Source organism: Tiliqua scincoides, chromosome 2 (genome assembly GCF_035046505.1).
Source record: "Tiliqua scincoides isolate rTilSci1 chromosome 2, rTilSci1.hap2, whole genome shotgun sequence".
Taxonomy (NCBI): domain Eukaryota; kingdom Metazoa; phylum Chordata; class Lepidosauria; order Squamata; family Scincidae; genus Tiliqua; species Tiliqua scincoides.
In genome coordinates this window covers 119,056,036-119,083,189 of record NC_089822.1, presented here as the reverse complement: position 1 = coordinate 119,083,189, position 27,154 = coordinate 119,056,036, and the positions used below count along the sequence as shown (strand labels likewise).

Sequence of the window (27,154 nt, the reverse complement as noted above, 5' to 3'; positions counted from 1 at the left end):
GCTTCCCTGCCCTGCAGGAACTGATGAGATGAGAGCATAACCAAAGCATTGGGTGAGGGAAGGTGAGAGGTAGCAAGCACCTACAACTCCTGGAGTAGTTTTGCAATTAGTACTAAAGTGGAAGGCTAATTGTATCTTATCAAAATTGTGAGCATCTTCAAGGACTCCAGTTAAAAAGTGTGATGGAAACATCAATCTTTGTGTATACCTGCTGCTGCTGCTGCTGCTGCTGCTGCTGCTGCTACTACTACTACTACTACTAGAACAAGGCTTGCCTTGTTCACTTTTCTTCATGTGTGACCGTAGGAAGATATGGGTCCCTGGTTCTTTACTAAGGGTTTCTGTGGTTACAAGCCATGATGTGCAACCTCCTGATTTGTATGTGCAACCTCCTGATTTTAGAAATGGGCTATGTCAGAATGCCAGATACAAGGGAGGCACCAGGATGCAGATCTCTTGCTATCTGGTGTGCTCCCTGGGGCATTTGCTGGGCCACAGTGAGATACAGGAAGCTGAACTAGATGGGCCTATGGCCTGATCCAGTGGGGCTGTTCTTATATGGTCAGTTCCTTCTTATAGAATGCATTATTCAGTACACATAATAAGAACAGCCCTGCTGGATCAGACCATATGGCTTGTAACCCATAATGGGTTTTTCCTCCAGAAACTTGTCCAATCCCCTTTTAAGGGTATCCAGACCAGATGCCATCACCACATCCTGTGGCAAGGAGTTCCACAGACCAACTTTGTAACCAAATTCCCCAGTGTATTTTTCAAAGCAAAAGTTGGTTTTGTGTCACCATCTCCTGTACTTCTGCTCCAAAAGTACCTTAATTTTAGCTCCTTTTGTTTTCCCAAAATAATGTTCTTCCTGCAGCCTTTGCCCATGTTTAGGCTCTCATCCGAAATGCATGTTGGGATTTAGAGGCCAATGCTATGCATGTTAGCTCAGAAGAAAGTTCCATTAGAGTCAGTGGGGCTTACTCTCAGGAAAGGGTGGATAGGATTGCAGCCTGAAAGCCCACGCTTATGCATGTCTACTCAGAAGTAAGCCCCATTATAGTCAATGGGGCTTTCTCCCAGGTAAGTGTGAACCGGAAGCTGGCAATTTAATTTCATGGGTTTTTATAGTTCTCCACCTGAGCCTTGTGGAGGGGCCTGAATGCACTACATGCCTTCCTTGCCTACATGCACTGTATGGTGGGCATTCATCAGCCCCTTCCCCCTGCGGCTTGGGCTGCCACCCTGTAGGCACTGACACGAGAGCAGGTCCCACTGCACTCCGAGGACGCCTGTCCAGGGCTGCAGATAGTCTCCCCCCCCCCACACCCACCCTGTTCTCAAGCCTGCTTCGGCCACGCCCGCTCGGGCTCCTGAGAGACACACTCAAGATGGCGTCAGGTTTCTGCCAGCAGCAAACATGGCTGACTAACCAGAACAGAGGGAGGGCGTGCCCATAACAAACATGGCGGCAAGGGTATCGCCAGAACACCCAATGCGTGCAACGACTTCGCTACGGGGAGGACAGAGTGCCACGCTCATTTCTCTCAGCGCCGTCGCCGTGTCGGCACCCGGCACCTTCCTATTCCGAGCGGACACCAGCACAATCCGACTAGTCTTTGCCCACACGGACGTTCTCCCAGCCCTTCACGTCGCCTGCCTTTTCCACCAAGCAGCCAATGGGAGCGCAGGGAATCGCGCACGCGCAGCGCCGCCCTTGGCGAGGTGGCCACACTCAGCATGGCGCCGGTTCCGGTCTTCCTCTGTCCCCATTTGCCACACCTATCATGGCGAGACGGAAGCGGGGGGCGGGGCTGCGAGCAAGCCGGGAGTGGGAAATAAGGTGCCTCCGCTGGCGGCTTCCGGGCCGGCGGAGGAGCGGAGGAGGGGCGGGAGCAGATGGCGGCGGAGCGGGGGATGCCGGCGCTGGAGGCCCAGAAGCAGCAGGTGGAGGGCGAGGGCCCCGGACAGCCCGGGCGGGAGCGGCCCCTGCAAGCGGGGGAGAAGTGGTGAGCGCCGAGCTGCGGGCGGAGGCGAGGCGAGGCGAGCCCCTTTGTATCCGCGGCTCAGCCCTCGAGGGGGCCGGAGTGGGCGCCGCGTCTCCGCCGCTGAGCGCCAGTTCGGGTTCGTTGGGGGGAGAAGCCCCTCAGGCGTCCCGAGGCGCTCTCCGGCCAGAGGCTCTCGGGGGTCGCCTGCCTCCTCCCTCCTCGGCCTCCCTTCGGGGCGCGCTCTGCTCCCCGCCACGAGGTGGCTGCCGCCTTGTTCCCTCGTGAGCTGCCTGGGGTCGTCGGGGGGATGGCGCCTGGCAGAGCGGCCCGCACTCGCAGAGGCGTCTCTGCCCCGAGGAGCTTCCTGTGGAACTGCTTCCTTCAGTGTCTGTTGACATCTGAGTGAGCTTGCACTGGCTGGGGCAGCCTTTCTCCGCATCCCACAGAGTCCGTGGAAGTTTTGTCCAGGTAAAGGCGCTCAGGCATGTGTTGTGAGACTGAACATACCAGGGACGTGGGGTGGGTGGGGGCAGGTGAGGCAGAGCCTCCCCACTGGAGTCCACTGCTGCTGTGTGAGGCGCCCAAGCACCCACAACCCATGTGTGGTGAGTAGGTGGGTGGGGGTAGGTGAGGCACGTGGGTTGTGAGTGCTTGGGAACGTCACACAGCAGTGGTGCTTTTTGAAGGACTCCAGTGGGGAGGCTCTGCCTCAGCTGCTCCCACCCACCCACTGCATGCGGGTTGTGGGCACTTGGGTGCCTCAGACAGTGGTGGACTCCAGTAGGGAGGCTCTGCCTCACCGGTCTCCACCCACCCACCCACTCCCCATCCCTGTGTATATGGTGCCTGGGACACTGGTGTTGGATTCAGTCTCATCATACAAGCCTGAGCACGTTTATCTGGACAAAACTTCCAAGGAATCCAAGAGGTCTGGAGAAAGGCTGCACCCCAACTCAGTGCAAGCTCACTCAACAGCACCAGATGTCAGCACAGCAACAAATGCTCAAGGAAACAGTTCAATTGGAACAGTTCCTGGGGGCAGAGATGCATCTTTTAGTGCAGACAGCTCTGCAAGGTGCCTCACACAAAGTGCATGGATTGTGGGTGCTTGGGTGCCTCTCATGGCAGTGATGCTTTTCAAAGAACTCTGCTGGGAAGGCTCTGCATCACCTGCCCGCACCCCCCCACACACATCCCCACGCAGTTTATAGTATTTGGGAGTAAGTCTGATATGCACTTTCCTGGGAGTAAGCCCCATTGACTATAATGAGACTTAGTAGACAGTAAGCATAGGATTGGGCTGTAAGTATCTCCAAACTGAGATTAGGCCAAGTGAGCCAAGTTAGCATACATAGGCTGGTGTGCCTTCCCTTTTCTGTTCCATTCCCTGCCACTGCTCCCCACCCCATCATATGTAACTGCAGAAGTGTACGCTCTTTAGATTGGTTGCAACCTAGCACAGTTCTAGCATCCCTTTTACAGCCACGATTGGGCTGCTTAAACCCATTTTTGCCTGGCCTGCAAGTGTACACATTTGGTCCCTGTTGCGTATATGCAATGCTGGGCAGAAATGGCTTAAAGTGTGACGGGTGAATCTTGTCTCATTCTTTTGTTGCGCACTCACCTGTGGCATGAAAATTCTACTTCACATTAATGACTGTGGGCTTGGGTTAGGGAAGGGAAAATTATTCTGAATCAACTAAGGGTATAATGCTCTTGTGTGTGGTTGTGTGCCTCCTTTGTGTGCTTCCTTTTTGACTCCTTGATGCAGGGATCCCAACCGTATCTGGGCAGTGGGCATTTCCCTTGCCTAATGTCTGCTTTTAAGACTTCCCCTTTCGTAAACTTCATCACCGTTTGCGTGCCTGAACTACAACAGGACTGAATATTCATTATTCACCTCTTTAATGATAGCCAACCTTCTTTGTTGTAACAGAATGTAGAGATAGCTTGGATCATTTAGTCCTTATGGCAGGACCTCTTTGCCTTTTGACAGTTGCATCAGGGTCTGCCCATGACCCAACATGCCAGATGCATTCCTCCCATGATGATGCGCCAGCCTCTTCTACTCTCCTCTGCACCCTCTTCTGCTTAATCCACCTTGAAGGTGTAGGAGGGCCAGCTGACAAAGATCTGCTGCCTGAGGCAGCTGCCTCAGTTAACCTCATGGATGGGCAAGCCCTGAGTAGCATGAGACCATTTCAATAGATTCAGCTTTGCTTAGCATGGAGATATGGTGTTTGGAGAGAGCTGTATCTGCATTCTTATACAGGTGTTATAAAGGCACAGAAGTTCTGCTTGCCTCCCATGATAACTTTAATTTTAGAAATGGGTGAACCACCAGAAGCATGCTGCAATGCTTTGTCCTTGTTCCATGAGTGTGGTTGCTAGTCCTTTTCTAGCTATTCAGTTGCCATGTACTTTCAGTTGCCATATACTTTCAGTTTCCTTACTGCCCCGCCTTAAAGGCTGCTGCATTTTGACAGCACCGCTCTCTATTCTGCCTGGACATTTTGGCCAACTTGTGTGGCTTTGTTCCCCAAGGAATAACTTTCTGTTTCAGTCTGTGAAGCAACAAACTTCCTCTTGTATGGGGCACCTCAGACTCCCTGTGTCAGCTGTTTTAGCTGTTTTAGCTGTTCTCATGCACTCAGAAGGAGGGTTTAGAGAAATGTTGAATCCCATATGTTATGATAATTGTGTCTGAGGTGGGACACTTGGGGGATGGCAGCCAGCAGTGGAATAAGAGGAACCATCTTCACTGAATTATTACAAAAGAGAGGAGAGTGTATTGAAACAGAGCGGGTGTCAATGGGCTGTTTTCACAGTGGAGAGAGGTGAAAAGTGATGTGACCCAGGTATCTATCCTGGGATCAGTGCTTTTCAACTTGTTCATAAATGACTTGGAGACAGGGTTAAGCAGTGAGGTGGCCAAGTTTGCAGATACTAAACTTTTCTTGGTGGTGACGACCAGAAGGGATTGTGAAGAGCTCCAGGAGGATCTCTCCAAACTAGGAGAATGGGCAGTAAAATGGCAGATGCATTTCAGTGTAAGTAAGGTAAAGTAATACATATTGGGGCAAAAAAAATCAAAAGTTTGCATATAGGCTAATGGGCTCTGAGCTGTCTGTGACAGATCAGGAGAGAGATCTTGGGGTGCTGGTGGACAGCTCAATGAAAGTGTCAACCTAATGTGCAGCAGCAGTGAAGAAGGTTCCAGTTCCATGCTTGAGATCATTAAAAAGGGGAATTGAGAATACAACAGCAAATGTCATAATGCTATTGTACACCTCGATGGTATGGCCGTACCTCGAGTATTAAGTTTTGGTCGCCACATCTTGGAAGGACATACTGGGACTATAAAAGGTGCAGAAGAGAGCGACTAAAATGATTATTGGGCTGGGGCACCTCCCTTACGAAGCCTGACGAAAGACATGATTGAGACGTACAAAATTATGTAGGGGATGTTTGGAGGGATGCTCTTTTCCTTCTTGCACAGCACCAGAACAAGGGGACATCCACTAAAATTGAGCGCTGGGAGAGTTAGAACAGGCAAAAGAAAATATTTTCTTACCCAGTGTGTAATTTATGGAACTCATTGCTGCAGGATGTGGTGATGGCATCTGGCATAAGGGGATTGGTCAAATTTCTGGAGGAAAAATCCATCACAGGTTACAAATCATGATGGGTATTTAGTCTGAGATTAGCTGGTCGCTGATCATGAGGACTGATGAACTTTTTTCTGTCATCTGAATTGGTCATGGTTGGCGGTTTTTGTTTTTGTTTTGCCTACCCCAGACTGGTGAGGGAGGGAAGGTGTGTTCAGTAGATTTCATGCATTAAAAATGGGTCACTTGTGTTTAATAAAGTGGCCCAAGTTAAACCCCAAGCACAGTATCTTTGTTGCGGGGTGCAAAGGTAAATAGAATGCCAGATGTAGGAGAGTGGCAGCGAGGTGCAGATATCATATGTTCCCTGAGGCATCTGGTGGGCTGCTATGTGATACAGGAAGCTGGATGAGATAGGCCATAGACCTGATCCAGTAGGGCTCTATATTTTTATGTGTAGCCTAGTTTCGAACAGAGTTACTCAGAAGGTAATTACATTTAATTCAATGGTGTTTCCTTTCAATTAAGAGTGTGTGGGATTGCTTCCTAAATGAAATAAGAATTGTAAAGTGAACTGTTTGATGTGCTCCAGAAGGACAGAGAGATCCTAATTTCTTTAAAGCCTTGCAGTCTCCATGACCTCCTCTCCTCCGCCCACCACTCCATGCAGGCTCATCTTTGTCATCATCTCACCCTTCATGCTGAGGCAGGAAGCCTGCTTTGGCAGTATTTGCTCTCCCAAATCCAGTTTGTCATGTCCGTCTCCACACCACCACCACTTTTTTATTTCCTTCTCATGACTCATCTTGGTGTCTTTTTAGCTGATAGGAGGAGCCAGTATGGTGTGGCAGTAAACGAAAGGGATGATCAATATGTACTTCCTTGGGAACCTGGTGAAACTCTCACCAAAGACAGGGTGCTGAGCTGGTCTGATTTGCAGTGTGGCCTTTACATCTCATTAGCTGCCCTTCAGTTGTGACAGGAAGTTCTGAGGGATGAGTTTACCCAGGGGGATGAATTGGGGATTTCTGCCATCCAGGAAGCAGTTTTGATGCTGAGTCATATGTCTTTGTTAGTTCTGGGATAGATCTGGTCAGCAAGCTTGACCTGAGTTTGTAGACAGAGGAGCTATGAAATCTTTGTTTTTCATAAATTCATAATTTTTACATAGTCATTTCAACCTGGATCTTGGTTGTGTTTCTGTGTGTTTGTGGGAACAGGGCTCTCTTTTTTCATTTGTCTTGTAAATGCTATTTTCCTGCAGATGTGGGAGCTGAAGTATTGAACTGATTTGAGCTCTGTCAGATTCTGGAGGTTCCAGTTTTTCAAACTGTGGAATAAGAATGGGAATGGGTTGGGGGTATCAGAGTCATGAGGCAGGGTGCAGATTTTGGGAATTTGGGAAACAGCCACTGTTGCTGGTAGATGAGCAGTGGCATGTCCCGTGTTGCTGCCTCCTGTGAGACTCCCAACCAAGAACTCTATAGGTAGCACTGAGGAAGGACCTATTGGGTCTTGTCTTTAGGTCCGTGCCTAAGGTTGCCAGGTGGCTCTGCCCTGCCATCCTCTCCTCTGTCCTACAGAGCTGGCCTGTATGGATGGAGCAGCTGTCCAGTGCTGAGCAAGTTCAGGGGTTGTGTATGTGCAACTGCAGCTAAGCAGGAAACTGGGAGAAAAGAGAAGCTCCCCTATTAATTATCCCTCCAAAGATTCTCATGGGTGCTGCTGGATGTATGTATGTGCATCCTCCAAGATAAAACATTGTCACCATGAAAAACGGTTGGCTCCTTGCAACACAATCTGTGACACACTGTGATCTTGATGCTACCACACTATAAAATTGAACTTACCTTTCTAAGCTGAGAAACGTTGGTGAGCCTGGAAGGTTCGATCTTGGTGTAGGACGTTATTCCAGTGAAAGATGGTGTTTCCTGTGCCTGTGATCTTGGTGTAGGACGTTGTTCCAGTGAAAGATGGTGTTTCCTGTGCCTGTGATCTTGGTGTAGGACGTTGTTCCAGTGAAAGATGGTGTTCCCTGTGCCTCTTAAGTCACTGAGACTGATGTGTCATTCTGAGTAGGTGTCATTCTGAGCACATTCTGAGCAGGTGTGGTTGGGTTGATGTATTGGTCCATTGTAGGAAAAAAACCAACAAAGTCCAGTGCACCTATGGGGAAGATGGAGGGCAAAATGGGCAGAGCAGCTGATGGTTAGTAACTAGCACCCACCTTCCTTCTCCCTGCTCCATTCTCTTAACTGGGTAAACTGGGAATTAATCAAGGAAAGATACCCTTGCTTCCACCACCCAAAGTCGAAGAGCCCAAACAGGAGCAGGAAAACCTCCCACCCAGGTTAATAGGGAGTCTCAAATTCCTTTAAAACCAAATAGTAGCAAAATGTGATTAGACAGGGTTATGTGCCAAGTCACTCCCTCCTGAGTGTAAGGCAGAGCATGTATATCAGTTAAAATTAGAAGAAATTCATAAAAAGGCTGTAAAATATAATTAGAGGGATAGTTGCATGGATAAAAAACCAAGACACTGATAAGCTGAAAAGAGGTGAAGGAGGAATGCAACAATGGTTGATAAGGTTATTAAAATGCAAGCTGCAAATAATACAGATACCTGTCACTACGTCCCTGGATACTTTTCCTGTCCTTACTTGTGCTGTTCCAGGTTCCTGGACCTGGCCTCCACTCTTGAGCAGGATGAGCAGGCAAGCCTCAGGAAGCATTGGATGTACTGTTCTTGCTGAGTTGTGCAGCTTGGAGCCAAGCTCTGCACAGTTTGGAGCTCAGCAACCCAGAAGTTCAGTGGTGATGCATGCTGTCATTGCCAAGTGTGCAGAGATAGCTTCGTGACATCCCTTCTGCTGCTCAGCTGCTGCTGCATTATGGGTATCCATGCAGTGGTGTGGATTCCTTACAGGGAACATTGATTGAATGTGCCTGTGGGCAAACGTACTGAAGAGGTTCATGACCCTGCTTTATTTCCCACTTTGGGGAGTCAGGTGGCCTTCTTGGTCTAGTGAGCTGGCTCAACACCAGGTCCTTTGTTTACTGGGTCAGTTGAGGAAAAAGATGATACTTGGGCAATAAGTAGCAGCATGTGTAGCAAAAGGGCAATGATTACTGCACCTGGATGACCCAGCGGCCCCCTCAGAGTCTGAATCCACTCACCACATCACTGAAGCCACTGAGCTGATAAAAGGGTCCGCACCAATGAAAAATAGGAGAAAATGTGTTGAAAATCCCTCAACACCAGAAATGCAATATATATGCCTATATTGCATTGTAACCATGAGTTCAGAACCACAAAACATGAGTTCAGAACTACAAAAACCTACAGCCTGTGCAACTATATAGGCTGGGTCTCCTTATTTCTGAGGGACAGCAAAGATCACTTTAAAGCAAATCCATTTAAAAAACAATGTCCCTCTGTGAAGTTATTTAAAAACGGCCTTGTTGACCTTTGTGATGTAAGACAAAATCATTAGACAGTTCATCAATCAGTCTCTCTCCAGGCGTTTAGAAAGGCTTCACTCCGAGCCAGCGACCCCCCCCTCCACCAAAGGAAAGTGATTATCTTTCTTTCAAATGCTTAGGGGGGAGAGAGGGGTTGCTTGCTTTGGAGTAAGGCTGAGCCAAGTGCCTGGAGAGAGAATGATTGATGGATTGTCAGCCGGTTGCCCTCTCTTGCATTAACGAGGCTATTGTTAAACAACTTTTTTCCTTTAATTTAAAGATCTCTTCTCATAGCGTTGAGATAAAACCGCAGGTGAAAAATATTTGGAAAATTAGGTTATACCTATAATATTACTGGTAGTCTCGACATTCTGCAGTACTTCGTTCTTTATGGAAACACAGTAGCAGTTTATAGTGAACTGCAGGAGATGAGATGTGAACATCAGGTTGCTGTCTGAATGCTCTTTGCCCTTTGGTGTGGCCAGCGTCAAGGTGAGAGCAGCCTGCACAGGAACTGGTTATTCCCTTTCACAGCCTACGGAGTCTGGATGGTGGCTGCTGCGTTTTGATGACAAAGCCCTGGTGTCATACAGTCTATTTACAGGATGACCCATGTGTTCGTGGTCTGACCAGGCCATGTTCTAGCTAGCCCAAAGGGATAGTCCAGTGCAGAAGTTCTTAAGCTTTTGTGCCTCATGTACCCTCAGGAGAATTTTGAACTGCTTATGCACCCAACCCAAAATACATATTTCAGTTTATTATTTGCTGTCTTCCTGAAATTGCATTAAACATAAGTGGCAAGCAAGGAGCTTTGAAAAACAATATTAAATTTCAATCCTAGAATAAACTCTGTTCGCTTCATAGAGTTTTAAGACATAAAAGAATGTGCGGGAAAAATCCATAAGGTGGCTTCCTCTCAATCAGGAGGCTAATTCATGAAACAGTTTTTGATAAATGCCGGATGCATATCATACTTTGCATCTAACAATTCCTAGCCTTTATCTTGATGATAAGCCATGTTGAAAATCCAGATTATTATAATAATAATAATAATAATAATAATAATAATAATAATAATAATAATAATAATAATAATAATAATAATAATAAAGGTATTTTTATACTGCCTTTCTTGGTCCTCAGATTTCTCCTCGGACTTTATTCAAGGCGGTTTACATAGGCAGGCAAATTTAAATCCCCGTAGGGATTTTTACAATTTGAAAGGTTCTATCTATCAAGAAACCACAACATTCAGATGTTTCTTTCTTGATCTGGTCGCACATTCTGGCCTCCATCCTCCCACACTCAGAGCAGATGGAATAACTCGGCTCAGCTTGTCAGCTGCTTCAAGGTCGCACGGTGCCGGTGGCCTCGAACTGGCGACCTTCGGATGTTATCTTCAGGCAAATGGAGACTCTACCCTCTAGACCAGACCCTCTACCCTCACTTCTGCATATCCAGTATTGCCAACTGTGTAGAGATATTTTCAATAGGAATTTGTAAATCCTTATTAAAAAGCCAAAAACACTAAATATTGTGACTAAAAGGAAAATGCATTCCTGTTTTGTTGGTCCATCAGTATTCAGAACCAATTTCAAAAATTAATTTTAGCATAGTTAAAAAAAAAAAAGAATTAAGTCTTAATTCTGGGAGCACCTCACGCAGCTGCTATCAGTGCAGGCCTCGCACATTAAGAACCTCTGATCTAAACCAAACCACCTCAAGGGTGGAATGCTATGAGAATTCTGGCTTCTGACTTGAAATGATGAGGTTTAGTGGCAGAGCTCTTAGTTTACTGGGCAGAAAATTCTAATTGACCTTTATAGATAATATCTGCAAGTTGAACAAGAGAATAAATTATGTAGTTTAAATCTTGCAACTTTTATTGGTTTAACTGGAAGATTGAAGTTACTGTTGTGTGGATCTGTGGCTGGGCTGATAGATTGTTCTCAAGGAGTGCTTGTCAACAGTTCCTCGTCATCCTGTTGAGTGGGGTCCCTCAGGCCTCTGTCTTGTTCTCAATGTTGTTCAATATTTTTATTAGTGACTTGGATGAGGGGTAGTCACCGGGTAGATGGGACTTGTTAGCCTGGGAAGGCAGCTCATCTGAGAGAAGGAAAACTCTGATCCCAAACCTCCACTGCCTTGTGGCTACATCCAGTTATGGAAAAGGCTTCAGGAGTCAACCTCGAGGCAAAATCCGGAGCCGGAGTCCCTGAGGCAGTTCATGGCTGAACACAGTCATGTTCTGGCAACTCCTGCGATGCCACTGGAACCAACCGTATTGGCTTCTGCCTTTCCATTTTACCATTTCAGCGACGTGGAGAGGGGGATTTGCTGCATGGGTAATAGTCTATCCTCCATATCTACCTTACCCAGGCTTCGCGCACTGGAGAGGACACTGTTCCGGAACCACTATTCAGAGTGCGATACCATAGTCTTCCAAGACTGAAGGATGTCAACTGGATGAGGGGATAGAGGAGATGCTCCTCAAATTTGCAGATGACACCAAACTGGGAGGATTAGCTAACACCCTAGGTACAAAAGCCATGACCAACTTTACAGGATGGAAAACTAGGGAAATGCAAACAAAATGGGCTTCAAGAGGGATAAATGTGAAGTTCTACATTTGAGTAGAAAAAGTCAGAAACACAGTGTATAAGATTTGGAGATGCTTACCTGAGCAGTGGTGTGTGTGAAGATCTGAGAATTTGAGTGGATGACTAGTTAAATGTGACAGGCCAGCACTGTGACATGGTGGCAAAGAAAGTCAATGCTCTTCTGTACTGTGTCAACAGAAATACAGTGTTGAGATCGAGAAACATAATGGCCCTGCTGTCTTCTGGTTTTGCTAGACTCTACCTGCAATGTTGGGTCCAGTTCTGGGCACCACAGTTTAAGAGAAATACTCACAAACTGGAGCAGGTTCAAAGGAGGGCAGTTAAGGTGGTGAGGAGGCTGGAGACCATGTCCTGTGAGGACAGGCTGAAGGAGTTGTGCATGTTTTGTTTGGAGAAGAAATTGTTAAGGGGTGACATTATAACAATCTGTAAATATCTGAGGGGCTGTCTTGTGGAAGATGAAGCAGATTTGTTCTCGTTTACTCCAGAGGGTAGGACCAGGACAAATGTGTTTAAGTTTCAGCAGGAGAGATCTCTATCAAGAGATTTTCCTGGTGGTATGAAGTGTTTGATAGTGGAACAGTCTGCCTTGGGAGTTGATAGATTCTCCAGTGTTGGGAGTGCTTTAAGCAGAGGCTGGATAGCCAGTTATGCTATGGTTGTGGACTGGCTGGTTGTCAGGGGATTGATGTTCTTGTAGGCCCCTTCCAACACTGATTACAGTGAGCCGTCAGTATCTGTAGGGGATCTGTTCCAGGACCTCCTGCAGGTACCATGCAGGATAGTTCCATGGATAGTGAAATCCGTGCCTGGGGTCAAGAAGGATAAGGACCAAGTAAAGGTCTTATTTTTGCAATAAAGAGATCATTCAGTGATTTTTGTGAGGCTGGTTTCAATGGAGCACTGTGAGCAGAAGCCAGACTGCAGGAGGTCAAGAGCAGAACTGGCAATCAGCAAGTCGGGGTTGTGACTGTAGTTGACCTGTTCCAAGGATTCAATGAAACGAAATGAGGATTGGATGATAGTTGGAAAGGGAGACTGGGTCAAGGGATGCCTGTTGAGTGGGGAGGGGGTGGACAGTGGCATGTTTGAATGTGGTGGGGAAGAAGCCTAAGGATGGTTGATGGTAGGAAAGGAGGGATAATTGCAGGGAAGATGAAACCCAGGAGCCAAGAGAGAATGGGATCAAGGGGGCCAGTGGAGGGATTGGATGACAAACAAGGTGGGGGAGGAAATAAAAGTAGGGGGAGGAAAGGGCTGAGCAAGGTGAGCAAGATCCAAATGAACTGTTTCACTTTTGGTGCTAAAGAAGGAAGTGAAGTGTTGGGCAGAGGAGGACGGGGGCATGCCTTAGCAGGGAATTGAAGGTAGCTGACATGGATTAGGGAAGTGTAGGAGTGAACCACAGCTGCAGCCTGCGGCATTTCAAGTTAAGGGACTTGATTCCAATCATGAGCGGCAGTTTCCAGTTGAATAAACAAATTGCCCTGCTCTGTCTTTAGTAGCTCAGAAAGGTACATAGGTTAAGAGGTGTTGGTAATATACAAATGCATTTAAAATGAAGCATTGATTTAGTTAAGTCAGTTAATCAATGAGAGATTCTTTAATTGGCTGACAGTCCTTAAAATAATGTTTTGAACGTCTTATTGATTCTTAAATGCACCTCTGTTTGCCTTAGCAAAAACTGTTAACAATGATGCCTTTTCTAACTGCTATATCTGGAGATGGGCAAAGAACTGCAGAGAAGGAGTTCATCCTTGGATATTACCAGGCTCTGGAGAGTCAGTACTGGGCCTGTGATGGTGAGCAGAACATGTCTCAAGGTTTGAACATAGGAAACCCCTGCCTGAGCTTTTAGGTGATGGTTGCCTTGATGTTGAAAGTTCGTTCCTGCAATCATAGTAGTTAGAAACTTGCTCTTTAAGTCTGATCATGCAAATCAGGCATGAAATCTGCTGTTCTCAGTGCAATTGTGTCCATGCAGTGTCAGTGGTCCCTCACTGGGAGCATGATTAATAGAGCTTTTGTATTCAATGTAGTGTGATTGTTCTCTGGGTTTGATTATCCTGCTTCTTTGCCCAGGTATTTGCTGGAGAATCACTGGTATCAGCAGTGGAAAGCATATGTGGAATCTGGAGACCAGAACTCCAGCTCTTTCCCTGGACGGATCAACAATGCTGAGCTCTTTGAAGGTATGATGTTCTTTGCCTTGTCAGTGCTAGGACTTCAATTTCTTACCATCTGGTGGAAGGAGATGTGTGTGGGGAGAGGGTGAAAGCTCTCCTTGCAGCAGTGAGTTCCAGTGGTGGAGCCCTGCTGCCACTACAAAAAAGTCTCAGTTCTAATTGGTCAGGTTGTGCTTGTTGTAAATTCCACTTTTGTCTCTAGAGGGGAGGGTCCTCTAATGTCAATTTTTTTTCCTCTGTTCAGATTTGGAGTCATATCGATTGAAGGATAGGCTGGTGGAGTATGAGGAGTATATTCTGGTGCCTGAGGAAGTGTGGAACAAACTAGTGAGCTGGTATGGCATTGAACATGATCAACCAGCCATTGAACGCAAGGTGAGGGGTCTGCAGCTTTGAAATAGGATCTGTTTGGAGCAGTAGAATGGGGCAGTCCCCTGTCTGCACTCCAAAAACACACTTTCTCCCATATACAGGAATGGTTACCCTTCACTCTTAGGGGAGAAAGGTACTTGTAGACAGTTAAGAGCATAATCAGCCTCCACATCTGAAAGCTGCTGGTCAGGTCCTCTCTAATGGGCATCCTGAGGTGGGTTATGTGCAGTTCCCAAGCCCTCTCTTAACACACATTCCCACCTGTCGTAATGACTGTCACTTCCCTGTCATTTAGTTAAGGCCAGTTTGTCATTTAGTTAAGCTACAAGCCAAGTGTTGTGGCGAACTAAGTGGTTTGAGAGGGGAGGCTGCTGGCCATTTTGTATACCAGCCCATATGTGCTGGTGATTATAGCTTCTGTGTGCTGTTCTGTAGAAGTGGATGAGTTTTCTTCTGCAGACTTCTGTGGCAAATTTAATACTACTTAGCACTGCTGTTGTAGGTTTCAAGCATTCAAAATGCTTCTCTTGCATTATGTCAGCTGTATAACACCCCATAAGACAGGCTGGTTGCCATTGTATTGCAAGGGGGAGTCTGGGAGAATAGTGTATTGCCTATCACAGTCATACCCATGGTGAGACTTGAACTGGGGCCTGGGATCTAGCTCAGAGATCTCACTTGTAACCTGTATGTACTCTAGGGCAGCTTGTTGAAGAGAATGAGCATTCAACCAGTCTCTTGTTCATGCAGAAGCTCTCTGAACTGCCCCTTAACATTTGATGCTTATTTATCAGGTGGTGGATCTTCCTAGCATGCAGAAAGTGGAGGTTTATCTGGTGGAACTGTATCTCTGCCAGCACAGTGATATGGACAACCCTGTCACAGCTCAGTTCAGCCGAATGGACATCATTGGTAAGAATCCAAATGCTTGTTGGGGAGCATTGGGGTTGGGGAGGAAATCCAGGATCTTCCCCAGCAGTGGACATTCACACAGAGGGATAGCTTCTCCCTTGTCCTCATGTTCCCTTCCCCTAGACACAGTGCTGAAGGAAGCTCGACGCCAGTTCTCAGTTCCTGCAGAAGATGAGACCAGGCTGTGGGTGAAAAACTCAGACAGTTCTTGTGAGAGGTTGCGGAACTTGCAGATGACGGTGCTGGATGCCTGCCTCAGTTCAGGGCAGGTAACGCTACTGTAGCCAAGAACTGGGCTGCCTGCATGCAGAAGGCCCTCAGGTCAAGCCTCCACAACTCTTTTCAAAGGGTTTTGGCTGTCAAGGATATAAGAGACTCCTGCCTTAAACCTAGGAGAGCCACTGCCAGTCAGGAAAGAGTTCTCAAGCGAGATGACTGACTGGGCTAGGCGAGAGTTATCGCCATCTCCCTGGTCCAGACCAAAAACTTGGGGGAACTGAACAAATTGTGCAAATGTGTTTGCGTTTGCATGCTTGAGTCTGAACCGGATATCTGAGCTTTTGCCAGTGTTCGGTAGATGGGGCTTAGCAAGGAGTGATGTGGTCACAGTAAAAGTGTTACGTGTAACATGTTGCGAAAGTTTATAGTTACCTGGTTTATTCCTGGAGCATCTGTTGTCCGAGCAGCCTACTTCTTAAGTATTTGCCTGGTCTCCATAGGTGACCAAGAATTGTGCAAGAGATGAATTTTTGTGGTTGAATGACACTGAGGCTTTACTCCTTCATTCTTTACAGTGTGCTGCTGTGGGCTGTGACTGCTTCAGCTGCTGCTGATGTTTCCAGCAGTGAGCTCCTGCCAATGGGTTTTTCCCCTCTAGGTCTAGAAAACAACACTAGGATGTGATGTAGTGTCACTTCCTGGAGTATTCTAGAGTAGCAAAAATTTAGCTGGCTGAAAATGGCTGGCTGAAAGAATGGCATTTTGGGGGTGAGCCACTTCTCAGATACTCTAGTTAATCTGGTCTTGTTTTCTGTCTCTTCCTCCTTACCTGTTCCCTCCTTGCACATGCTCCTGTCAGGTGGTAATAATGGAGACCAGGAGTAAAGATGGCACCTGGCCCAGCTCTCGACCACATATCATGTGAGTACTTAGCTCTGGCAGTTACGCTGCGCCAAAGGGGGATGCACATGTGTCCTATCCTATGGCAGATGTTCCTTTCGAGTTTCAAGGTTCACCTCCTTCCTTGAAGAAGCAGTTGCATTTTGAGTGTGGAGCAAGCTAGGGCTGTGGGTGCTGGGTGGGTGACTATTTCCTGCCTTAACAGGTACCCACCTCGGTGCTTTGGTTCCTGTTTTCACAAAGTCCCTTTTCCTGCTTCTCTTAGGAAAAACTCTATGGAAGATGAGGAACTGTACCAAGGTCAGCCAGGGGTCTGTGGCCTCACCAATTTGGGCAATACCTGCTTTATGAACTCCGCTTTGCAGGTACTGAATGTGGGATGTGGTAGGCATGGTTGACACACACACCCCTGTTGCTGTGAAGCAGGGATCTCTAAACTTTTTGGCTGAAGGGCTGCATCAAATATCTGGCACAGTGTCAAGGGCCAGGAAAAAAAATTAAATATAAAATTAAATAAATGCATTAGAGATGGAACTTAGGTGGGTGGGTCTCAAATGTCCAGGATTTCTCCAAGCACTAACACAGCCCACAAGAAATAAAGCACACACTTAAATGGACCCCTGTTCCCCCACCCCACAAGCACAACGCCGGCTGTGTTTGGTCAACTGGGTCAGAGGCTCTCGGGATCAGAGGCTGGCCATAGGCCAGATAGAGGCTCTCCACGGGTCGCATCTGGCCCCCACGCTGGGGTTTGCAAAACCCCTACTATGTTGGACAGGAGAAGGCTTGAGTCTTGGCAGCATATGAGGTACATGATGCATTGATGGTGCAACTTGGTGTTTGTCACTTTTATCTTAACTGAAACTGTCTACCAAAAATATTGTGCCTCTTTTCCCATTAACCTCACTGATCAAGAAGCCTTGATCTGTGTTGTGAATGCGTCTGACCCCCTTTTGCTGTGTGTCAATTCCCTGAGCCACCAGCTGAAATAAGTGGGGAAAAATAGATGAAATAAAACTTACCAAACTGTTTAATTTATTCTTGGGAAAGGATACCAGATAGGGAAAGTCAAAGTAATTTTGGCACCTAAAGTAGACAATCCAAATTGCATGCTTCTCCCCCAAACCCTAAACCAATTAATGTGGGACAGACTACTGGGGAGGTCTCATGGCAAGTCTCCTTAAAATGACCAAGAGGAGAATGGATGTTGCTGAGAAGTCCAATCAGTCTCCTGCCCCCACTCTTATGGACGCACAAATTCCACTGCCTGATCTTGCTTTGTAGTGGAGTTGCCCTGATGTCAGGTTCCCAGCCAATTTCCCATGACGAGGCTTCTTGGCTGGGGGTGGACTCTGCAGTCAGTATTGCCTGACATTTTAGAGGTGGGAAGGAACTTTCCTCACATCATACCTGCCAAGAATCCTATTGAATTTTTTTTTTAAAAGAGTCCTTCTGCATTATTTGGGTTGTGGTTTTGTTTTTTTTTCCCTTTTCTACACTATTTCTTCAATTGTGGTGGCACGTATGGAGGGGTAGAAATCTCTTGTTCGCAATTTCTCTCTGCTTGTAGTCTGGAGGTTATCAAATGAAATGGAGGTTAACAAATGAAATCAAACTGAGATTGTAGGACTGATAATATTCATGACATAGAGAAGGGGTGGGGGAAACCACACTGTGGATCATTCCAATTTGGAGCCCAGGAGTTGGCCTTGATGACCTCCAAGTTTCTTACAGCCTGAGAATTTTATGGAAAAGAGCAGTATGCAAACCAAACTTCTCTCATCCTTACAAAATATCCATTAGATCCTTACTGTTTGTTTTTTATCCTGCTCTTTCTCCAAGGAGCTCAAGCCACATATTTTAGTTCCTGCTGTCCCCATTTGTCCTCTGGTCAGACTGAGTAATTGGCCCAAGATCACACAGTGAACTTCCTAGCTAAGTAGGAATAAACTTATAAATCAACAGTTTGTTGATTTGTGAACTTACTATACTCAGGGTTGTGTCATCTGCTAGAAACGAAATTAAAATTCTGCAGCAATAAAAACTCTGTTCTACTTCTATATACATTACAAGTTTACATATTTACTTGGAATAAGTGATTTTTGTTTCTGCTGATGGTGAGTTTATGTGGGGCTGTCACTGACTTGCTGCATACTTGTTACTGGAAATCCTGGTCCATCCACGATCATTCCTTCCCAGTTTGAGATTTCATTGCGTGCAGTTAAATCTCAACCTTCAGTCCTTAAGGGTTAGATTAGAGGCTTGCTAAAAACAAACTATAAAAGTGAAGATTCTGCAGAAGGCAAGCATGAGTTTCTGTTCTTGTGTAGTTTTGGTTCTGGAGTTGCAGGCTATATCTGCAGGCCTCCGTATGAAATGTAAACTTCTCTCACTGAAGAGTGCACATTCTCTCTCTTTCAGTGCCTCAGCAATGTGCCCCCTCTTACCGAGTATTTCCTCAACAATTGTTACCTGGAGGAACTAAACTTCAGTAACCCCCTGGGCATGAAGGGCGAGATTGCTGAGGCCTATGCTGACCTCATCAAGCAGCAGTGGTCTGGCCACCACCGCTCCATTGTACCCCGCATGTTCAAGGTGAGCTGCGCTTTTCTCCTTTCAGACTTGCTCTCTGCTTTTGAAGCTGGAGGCACCATCTCATCTTTCTCTTTTCTGCAGACCAAAGTGGGCCACTTTGCCTCCCAGTTCCTTGGTTACCAGCAGCATGACTCTCAGGAGCTTCTCTCCTTCCTGCTTGATGGGTTGCATGAAGACCTCAATCGTGTCAAGAAAAAGGAGTATGTGGAACTGAAAGATGCAGCAGGGCGGCCGGATGAGGTGAGTTGGAGAGGGGTGGCAAGAAAGCATGTGATGCTAACTCTGTACTGGGTCTCCTTTTGAAATGGCCAGGTGTACTCTTCACCAAGCTGCTTGACTTCCCTTGTTCAAAACTGCCCTGAATTCTTCTGAAGTGGTCTTGGACAGGTCCTTCCCTCTCAGCCTCAAGTGCAATATGGAGATTACAAGAACTAGAGTGAGGCTGTGGGACTGCATGATGGTGGCTTACTGGAGTGTGATGACACCTGGAGACTGCTGGGGGCTGTGCTTACAAGGACTGGTGCTGCACTGAGCTGGAGTGATGAGGCAGCTGCTGAAGTGAACTGGGACTGCTTTTGGAATCATCATTTACCTGGCACTACTTTAGAAGACAGCAGAAGGGCAGCGCACCAACTCTGCTTCTTTAAGGGACTCTTGGGTCCTGTGGGAGCTGCCAGTGAGGACTGTGTTCAGTTTTGAATGTTGTTGAATTTCTGAAACTTGATGTGGTTTTCCAGTAAATCCTGCAGAATGGCTGATGATGCAACATGCCCATCTTTCCTTCCTGTGTTTTTTCTACTATTCAGCAAACAGTTGACTGAATTAATCCATTTCCCTCTGGCATTTAAGTATTTGGGAGGGATGCTGGAGGAGGGCTCTAGCCTTTAGGGCTTAATTGATGTCCATAGGCTTAGAAGTGGTGTTTAGATTCAGATTTATTAAGTTCACAAATCAAGGAACAAAAATTGTAGCTGCCAATTTTTGTGCTAACACCTTGAATTCCTCAGTCAGGATGGTGCCTGCTCATGAAGTGCTGTGTGTGTGTGTGTGTGTGTGTGTGTGTTTAAACCCCTTGGCAGTAATGTATGCCTTGTCAGAGGGAAAAGCACAGAGAGGGGGGAGAGACAGACTCTCCCCTTCAGTTCTTTCTTCTCCTTCCAGGAAGTAGCAGATGAAGCATGGCGCAACCACAAACGCCGCAATGATTCCATCATTGTTGACATCTTCCATGGGCTCTTCAAGTCTACACTGGTGTGCCCCAAATGTGGGAAGGTTTCTGTGACCTTCGATCCCTTCTGCTACCTGAGTGCCCCACTGCCTGTAAGCAAGGACCGGGTCATGGAAGTTTTCTTTGTGTCTATGGACCCCTGCAAGAAGCCTGAGCAGGTATGTGCCTAGAAGGAGGTATTGGTTGGGGAAAAGAGCAGGGCTTCTGTCTGAATCGGGGGGGGGGGGGTTTGAGTCCAGGGACTTCTGCTTGTCCTTCCCAGAAGGGGGGACAGGGTGGGGTCCAGGGGATGTACTTAGCTGTGGAAAGGAGATTGTGATGTAGGGGTTAAGAGGGGTATGCAACATTGTCCTCAAGACAGCATCTAATTATGAAAGATGGATTTAGCTTAGGAATTTGGCTTTAGTCTGGGTGTTTGGTGCTGTCTCTAGTAGTCTCCATTACTGTTTAACATCCCCCTCTTTTTTTAACAGCACAGACTGATTGTTCCAAAAGCTGGGAAAGTGCTAGATCTCTGCTGCACCCTTTCCAAGCACACGGGGGTGCCTGCCGAGCGGGTGAGTTTAGCAGGATAAGGAAGAATTTCTGCCTGTTGCGTGAACCAAGAGGCTGTGGTGGCCTCTTCTATCCTTTCCCTCTGTGATTATTCTTGGCGTCTCTCTCCCAGATGATGGTGGCGGACGTGTTCAGTCACCGCTTCTACAAGATCTACCAGATGGAGGAATCCCTTAGCTGCATACTGGACCGGGATGACATCTTCATGTGAGTTTGGAAGCAGGAGACTGCACTGGACGGCTTGAGGAGCAAAGCCTCTGGGAAAGGAGAGCAGATCTTCTAGATATGGATTACCCAGGCACAGGGAGGTTGTGCTCATGTCGTCGACTTCCTGTGCCGTAAGAGCAGTAGGGGGGGGGATGCTGTATCACATGCAATGCCTGTTGGCTGAAGTTTTTCCATTCTTATTGAAGCAATGTGCACGTGCCGCTTTGAGTCACCTGCCACATTTAAGAAAAGCAGAGTATAAATACTCCAAATAAATGTGCTAGCTGAGTAGCGCTAGTGCCCTGTTTAAGGGAAAGGGAGAAACTTGGGAGCAATCATCCCATATCTCTCCTGCTCCTCCACAGAAAGTTGTCCTGTGCATGAAGAAGCAGATATAGGGTGCTTGCTCCAGGATAACTCCATACATAGGGCACCTTGCTGGGTGCCCTATGTATGGTACTCTAACGTGCAGTGGTGCTCTCAGCAGTGCTCCAAAGTCTACTCCTCTCTTTTTTTGTCTGTGCACACTGACCTGCTGCTGGTGCTGCTTGTCTACCCAGCTTCTTTTGAGGAGGAAGGTTGGATGGGCAAGGGGCAGCAGCACAATTGCAGACTGTGCCATCTGTTTTGCACTACTGCCTCCCTCCCTGCCCAGGCACGTCTTAAACGGGACAGGCAGAACATGCTGGGAGCAGAAGAGAAAGTCTACCAGTTTGTCATCTCCCTCTACCTGCCATGCAAAGCAGCTGTCTCAGTAGACCTCCTGGGTGGGCCGGCCCTGCACCTGGCACGGTTTGTTGCACATGTTTCAGCCAGGATGGGACAAGTTCTTTCTCATTTTTAGACATACCCTTACTTGAATGTTGTCCTCCAACCCAGTGGGCCAGCCCAACATGGTGGTTCCTAGCGTGCTGTTAGAACATGGTTATGCATGCCAGCTTGAGGGTGATTGGAGGGAGCCCACTGTTCCCTTCCACTTGAACTGGAGTGATAATTTCTGTGCAGCCATGGGAAAGAACACTCCCCTCAGCTGAAGAACCTAGAACGGTTTGTCGAGGTGGCAGTCGTAGTCACTTTGCAGCTGCCACCCAAATCCCCCCCCCCCACACACATACTACAGGGCAAAGTTGCAGCTGGTGGCAGGCAGAGGCAGTGCTTGGAGTGCCTCCTCACTGGCCTCCAAAACATGCACCAGCCTTTCCTTTTAGCTCCAGCTTTGGTGCTGAGATGTGGAGAGGTTGTCCTTGCTGTACCGCTTGGGCCCTGTGGTGCAATCAATGTCCATCCTCCTAAAGGGGAGCAAGAAACTGTTATTAATTGGGGCAAAGGCTGCAATTTTAAGCTGACTGCCCTGCAAGCAAGGCCCATTAAACACTGTAGGGCTTACTTATGAGTAGACAGTCTTGGACTTGTGCTTAAGGGAAGAGGCAGGGTACATAAGAACAGCCCCACTGGATCAGGCCATAGGCCCATCTAGTCCAGCTTCCTGTATCTCACAGTGGCCCACCAAATGCCCCAGGGAGCACACCAGTTGATCTCAGGTTTTGGCTTGGCTAGACAAATTTTTTGGAAGTCTGCTGTTTAGTAAATTTCACTTTCAAGTCTGTGCATGTGTATGGGGAGGCCTGATGGGTCCTGCGACTTGTGCAGGTGTTCGCATCTGAAGAGGGACGAGGGGAGTGTCCGTTGCCCACTTAATACTGTGTCTCTCTCCTACCTCCAGATATGAGGTGTCCATATCTGTACAGGAGGACCCAGCGGCCGCAGATGCTGTTGTGCTGCCTGTGTACCTTCGAGAACGCACCCAGGGTCGTGACTACAATGATACCTACTATGGAGTCATGCTCTTTGGTCACCCACTTCTGGTATCTGTGCCACGAGACCAGCTTTCCTGGGATGCCCTCTACCAGCTTCTGCTTCATCGGCTCTCGTAAGTGACTGTGCCTACCCTACTTGCAGCAGCATCTTGGCCTGATAAGCCTCCTGTGCATCGTCCACCTATTATAAAGTGGGGACGCACTACTACTATTCTCTTAAAGCCTCCCTTTCTAGTTGAAATGGAATGACCTGCTTTTACAGATGCACTGTGACTGGGATGCATCTGCAGCCAAAAGGAAACAGAATGCAATTCCAAAGGCTCAGACGGGCCTTGTTCTTATTCTTGAGGTAGTTCTGCTAGGTAGCTTTTAGACTGATAGCTGGTTCACACAGCCACAACATTTGATTGTTCAGCAAGTCTTGCTCAGCAAGACTCACAACTGCCTGTTTAAGTAGCTGAAAAGTGATGCCTGCTGAGATGGAGGTTATTGTGGTGGCCGATTAACACCTGATGTTGCAGTGATTGAGTTGTAAGCAAGCATGCGTGAACCAGCCCAGTTGAGTTGCTCAAAGTCATACAGGAGAAAGTCTTGTTTGTTTATCTGGTCCATGTTTTTTTCAGCCTCGGCTGAGCTGCTGGGCTGAGCTTGGCTGAGCAAAATGGGAATAATAGTGAATCGCCTTATAAGGCTGTTGGAAGGATCGCATCAAGAATAAAAGTGCTTTGCACACTCAGAAAGTGCTATACAAATATAAAGGGAGGGGGAATCACCTCCCCCTTATTTCCAGAAACTGTCTCTCATGTCCTCTTGAAAGTGGAGTACTTGAGGCAAAGCAAGGAGCTATAATTTCTCCCCCTGGCCCATTTCTGCTCTTTCTGCTGTACTTTTCAATGCTGCTCTGTTCATCTGAAACAATCTGTCTCCTTGTTAGTCAAGTTTTCTCCCCCATCCCGACATCTCTCTCAAGATCTATGTCACTAGCAGAGCCTTTCCTGAGCTAGTCCAATCGCACCTAGCCTGCTGTATGGAGTGAAACTGGTTTGGGTTCAGTGGTCCAGGATCTGTTCTTGTTTACAAGACACAATAACAACTCAGCTGGCCTTTTGGATTGTCTCCCTGATCTCAGGCATGTCAAAAGGAGAAGGGGAAATGGGGTTGTTCCCTGGCCAGAACTGTATGTGCTGCATCTCCTGCCAGGAAATCCTCAAGCGGAGCAGCATGTTTCTAGGATGGCTAGTGTAAGAACTGCTACGTGTAAGAACAGATGCATTTGGCAAGGGAGGGAGTGAGTGTGTGTGTTCCCCTCCTTAAAGGGGCTAGAACTGAGCCTGAGTATCTCCTTGATAGTGGAATACCTCCTTACCATCTCATCCAGGCTGCTGCCCAGCTGGCACAGAGGCTGTGTTTCATTGCCACCTTGACAGGCGGCCTGGGTGCTAGAGGACAAGGTGCAGAATACCAGAGCCACACCCTGACAATCTCCAGGCAGTAGAAGGAATATTTACTTCACAAAGCAAGGCATTTGGCACATAATTTAGGGGGAAAGGGCTCAGTGGGTGCCCAAAGTGCCAGAACTTTTAAAAAACAATACATATTTGGCAGTCATTCTGTATAAGACCTCTGTGTTTCCCTTCACAAGTGTCTGGTTTTGACACTTCCCGTGTGCTCTGGCTTGTACCATCTCTGCCACTTGACTCTCTCCTATCGTGTCCTTGCTATTTCTTAGCCTCTGTTCCTGATCTTCCATTTTTCCATGACTAAGGAAGATTCGTAAACCATCTGAGTCAGGATCACTTTGATATCTGAGCTAACTGTGCTTTGCTAGTGCCAGATAGCACCTGACCTGGATTTGGCCCACCCTAGGGATGGGTGCGTTTACTTCCTCACCCTTACAGACTGCCACCTGAATCCTTCACATTACAATATGTGGCAGGTTTCCTTGTCCTTTGAGCAACTGCCGGCAGGGGTAAAGAATCTTGAACCCTGTCTGTCCTGTTCCATGTTCTACTATAGCATATGGCTGGGGCAGGGGAAAGGGAAGCAGGCCCCAGGGACTCCTGGCAGTTGTGTGGAAGCTCAGAGCAAATAATTCCAGTATCAGAGTCAATTTTAGAAGCTGTAGGTCTGGGTTTTCAGCACTTATTCAGCTGTAGCTGTACATGGTATAGGCCTGAAATGCTTCTGTGCTGGAGGAAAGAGAAATTTTGATCTCTGGAGCTGCTGTTCACCATCAAGCCATTGGGCGTAGGTGTCATTGGCAGGCATGTGCTCATCAGATGGACCATAAACTATTTGGGGGTATGAGTGAAAGTTTACATTCATTTGGAATTAGAAATGGCCTTTAAAAAAAACTAAACTTGCTACTAGATTCTGTGGAATATTGTATAAGGTTATGTACTTGAGCTGCTGTTCTGTCAACAGCTTGTCTCTTAAGTTCTGAGTTTTGTGACTTTTTTCTTGACTTCTTCTGGGCATTGTTGAAGTTCTCTGCAGCTCCTGTGGAGTCCTTCCAAGTCTGGCTTGTGCTGCTTTCTGCCTGCAGCCAGGCAAAGAGCATTAAGGTGGGGCAATTGGCGTTTACAGTTGTCCCTAAAATCAACCGCACTTCACCACAGAGATGCTGAATCCTTTGGCAGGAGATATCTAGGCCAGCTCTATTTAGTGACTGTTGTCATCATTTGGATTATCTCAAAATGGCGTGCCCATTTTGACCTGCCCTCCCACTTCTGAGGTCCCAAAGCTCTTTGCCTTGGAAACTGCACCTTGCAGCCTCCAAGGCCTACTGTTTTGCAGCATAGTATCCCCAGCTCATTTCTATAACGACCCTCTATTGCACTGCTGCCACAGAGGAGCCTTTGAAGGTACTGCCCTCTACAGGCTGGGGTTGTGACCTGCTTCTCTTTGCAGCCGCTATGTGACACAACCAGACTCTGAGGAGGAGGATGAAGAGGATCAGAGCGAGGAGGAAGACCTTTACAGCAAGAGACCCAATGGACTGAGTGAAGGTAAAGGGGACAAAATGCTTTAGTATCCATGTGTTTGGAGAGGGGTAGTAATTAGGAATTACTACCGCCTTGGTAATTCCTATTCAATTACTATCTGCTGTTTTACCCCCTCCTTCACAGGAGAGGAGGAAGAGGAGGAAGAGACCACAGCAGAAGGCTCCACAAGCCAGGAGCCCAGCTCTGAGACAGAGGAAAACCCTTCAGATGCTTCTGTGGGGGAGGAAGGGGTTGGTGTGGAGGGGATGCATAGCTCCAACCCAACTCCCCACCAGTCCCCAGATACCCCCTCTTCTAGCCCCAGTCCTCCAACAGCCAACCAGGCCAAGCGCAAATGCCGTCTTCCACAGCAACGATGCAGAAAATCGCTTTTCACCCTTCAGCCTGTCAATTCCAATGGTACCAGCGATCGGCTGGCTGTCCAGGATGAGGGCAACACTGTCTCTTTCAACTGTGAGTCTGTCCTTTCTCTTTAAACACAAGGTGGCTGCTGTGCGTTCTCTATGACCAGATAGAAGTTTAAGGGGTCCCCACAGACATCTCAAAGTGAATAGGTGGACATGAAGGCCCAAAAATGCTTATGGTGGGTGGCCCCAATGACTTGTGCACCTGATCTCCCCATTAAATTTTTATTAGGGCACAAGTGGTGGTTTTCCCCTCAACATTTGGGGTCTCAGATGCTTTATCCCTAGATGAAAGCCAGAATGTGTCTTTCCACATCCCCCCTCCCCCAGGTCACATTGGCTGATGAACCTTCTTCCAATGCAGTCACATAGCTTGAATTTACCTAGTGGTAACCATGAGCAGGTCTCTTGGCCACTGTGAGATACAGGAAGCTGGACTAGATGGGCTTATGGCCTGATCCAGCAGGGCTGTTCTTATGGTTTGATTTCTACTCTTGGCTTCTGGCATGCTATGATTGGGATTCCTCTGTTCCTTAGGACAGCAGCGTTAGGTTTGGATTAGATCTTTGGGGCCCCCTTTGGGAATACCAGCAGTGACAGCATGGGCCGTTCTCCATGACCATGCAGCCTCTTGAGTTGCACTGGTTAAGTGCAAAGGTGAATACCATGTGGGATGGAGTATGTGTTCTTAGCAACCATCGGTAGCCACTCATCTGCACCACTTCCAGCATTGCTGTTCAGTGACACTGCATCTCTTGCTACTCTTTCTCAGCGCAACCGTATGTTGCTATGGACTGGGACTCTGAAATGAAGAAGCGCTACTACAACGAAGCAGAAGCCGAGGTGAGTGTGATGCTTTCCTGCTCCTGAACTCTCACCCTGCCCTTCTGTTCAGCTTTAGATTGTCCTCCAGCTGACTTCTCCAACTGTTTGCATGCCTCTTTCACAGGGCTATGTCAAGCATGACTGCATGGGTTACATGGTGAAAAAGAACCCAGTAAGATTGCAGGAGTGCATTGAACTGTTTACCACTGTGGAGACGCTGGAGGAGGAGAATCCTTGGTAAGAAACATGG

At 47.4% G+C, this 27,154-nt stretch overlaps 1 protein-coding gene across 1 annotated transcript in view; it reads left to right on the top strand.

The window, feature by feature from the left end:
- Positions 1 to 1,892: 1,892 nt before the first annotated feature.
- Positions 1,893 to 27,154, top strand: part of USP11 (ubiquitin specific peptidase 11) — a 32,914-nt gene continuing 7,652 nt past the window's right edge. Inside the window, exons 1-17 of the mRNA XM_066613425.1 lie at positions 1,893 to 2,009; positions 13,762 to 13,871; positions 14,110 to 14,240; positions 15,032 to 15,149; positions 15,273 to 15,418; positions 16,228 to 16,289; positions 16,534 to 16,633; positions 18,690 to 18,863; positions 18,945 to 19,103; positions 20,025 to 20,249; positions 20,565 to 20,648; positions 20,759 to 20,853; positions 22,577 to 22,783; positions 25,581 to 25,678; positions 25,799 to 26,128; positions 26,852 to 26,922; positions 27,029 to 27,141. Coding sequence (XP_066469522.1) covers positions 1,900 to 2,009; positions 13,762 to 13,871; positions 14,110 to 14,240; positions 15,032 to 15,149; positions 15,273 to 15,418; positions 16,228 to 16,289; positions 16,534 to 16,633; positions 18,690 to 18,863; positions 18,945 to 19,103; positions 20,025 to 20,249; positions 20,565 to 20,648; positions 20,759 to 20,853; positions 22,577 to 22,783; positions 25,581 to 25,678; positions 25,799 to 26,128; positions 26,852 to 26,922; positions 27,029 to 27,141 — 2,333 coding nt within the window. The 5' untranslated portion in view covers positions 1,893 to 1,899. The remainder of the gene's footprint in view (positions 2,010 to 13,761; positions 13,872 to 14,109; positions 14,241 to 15,031; positions 15,150 to 15,272; positions 15,419 to 16,227; positions 16,290 to 16,533; positions 16,634 to 18,689; positions 18,864 to 18,944; positions 19,104 to 20,024; positions 20,250 to 20,564; positions 20,649 to 20,758; positions 20,854 to 22,576; positions 22,784 to 25,580; positions 25,679 to 25,798; positions 26,129 to 26,851; positions 26,923 to 27,028; positions 27,142 to 27,154) is intronic.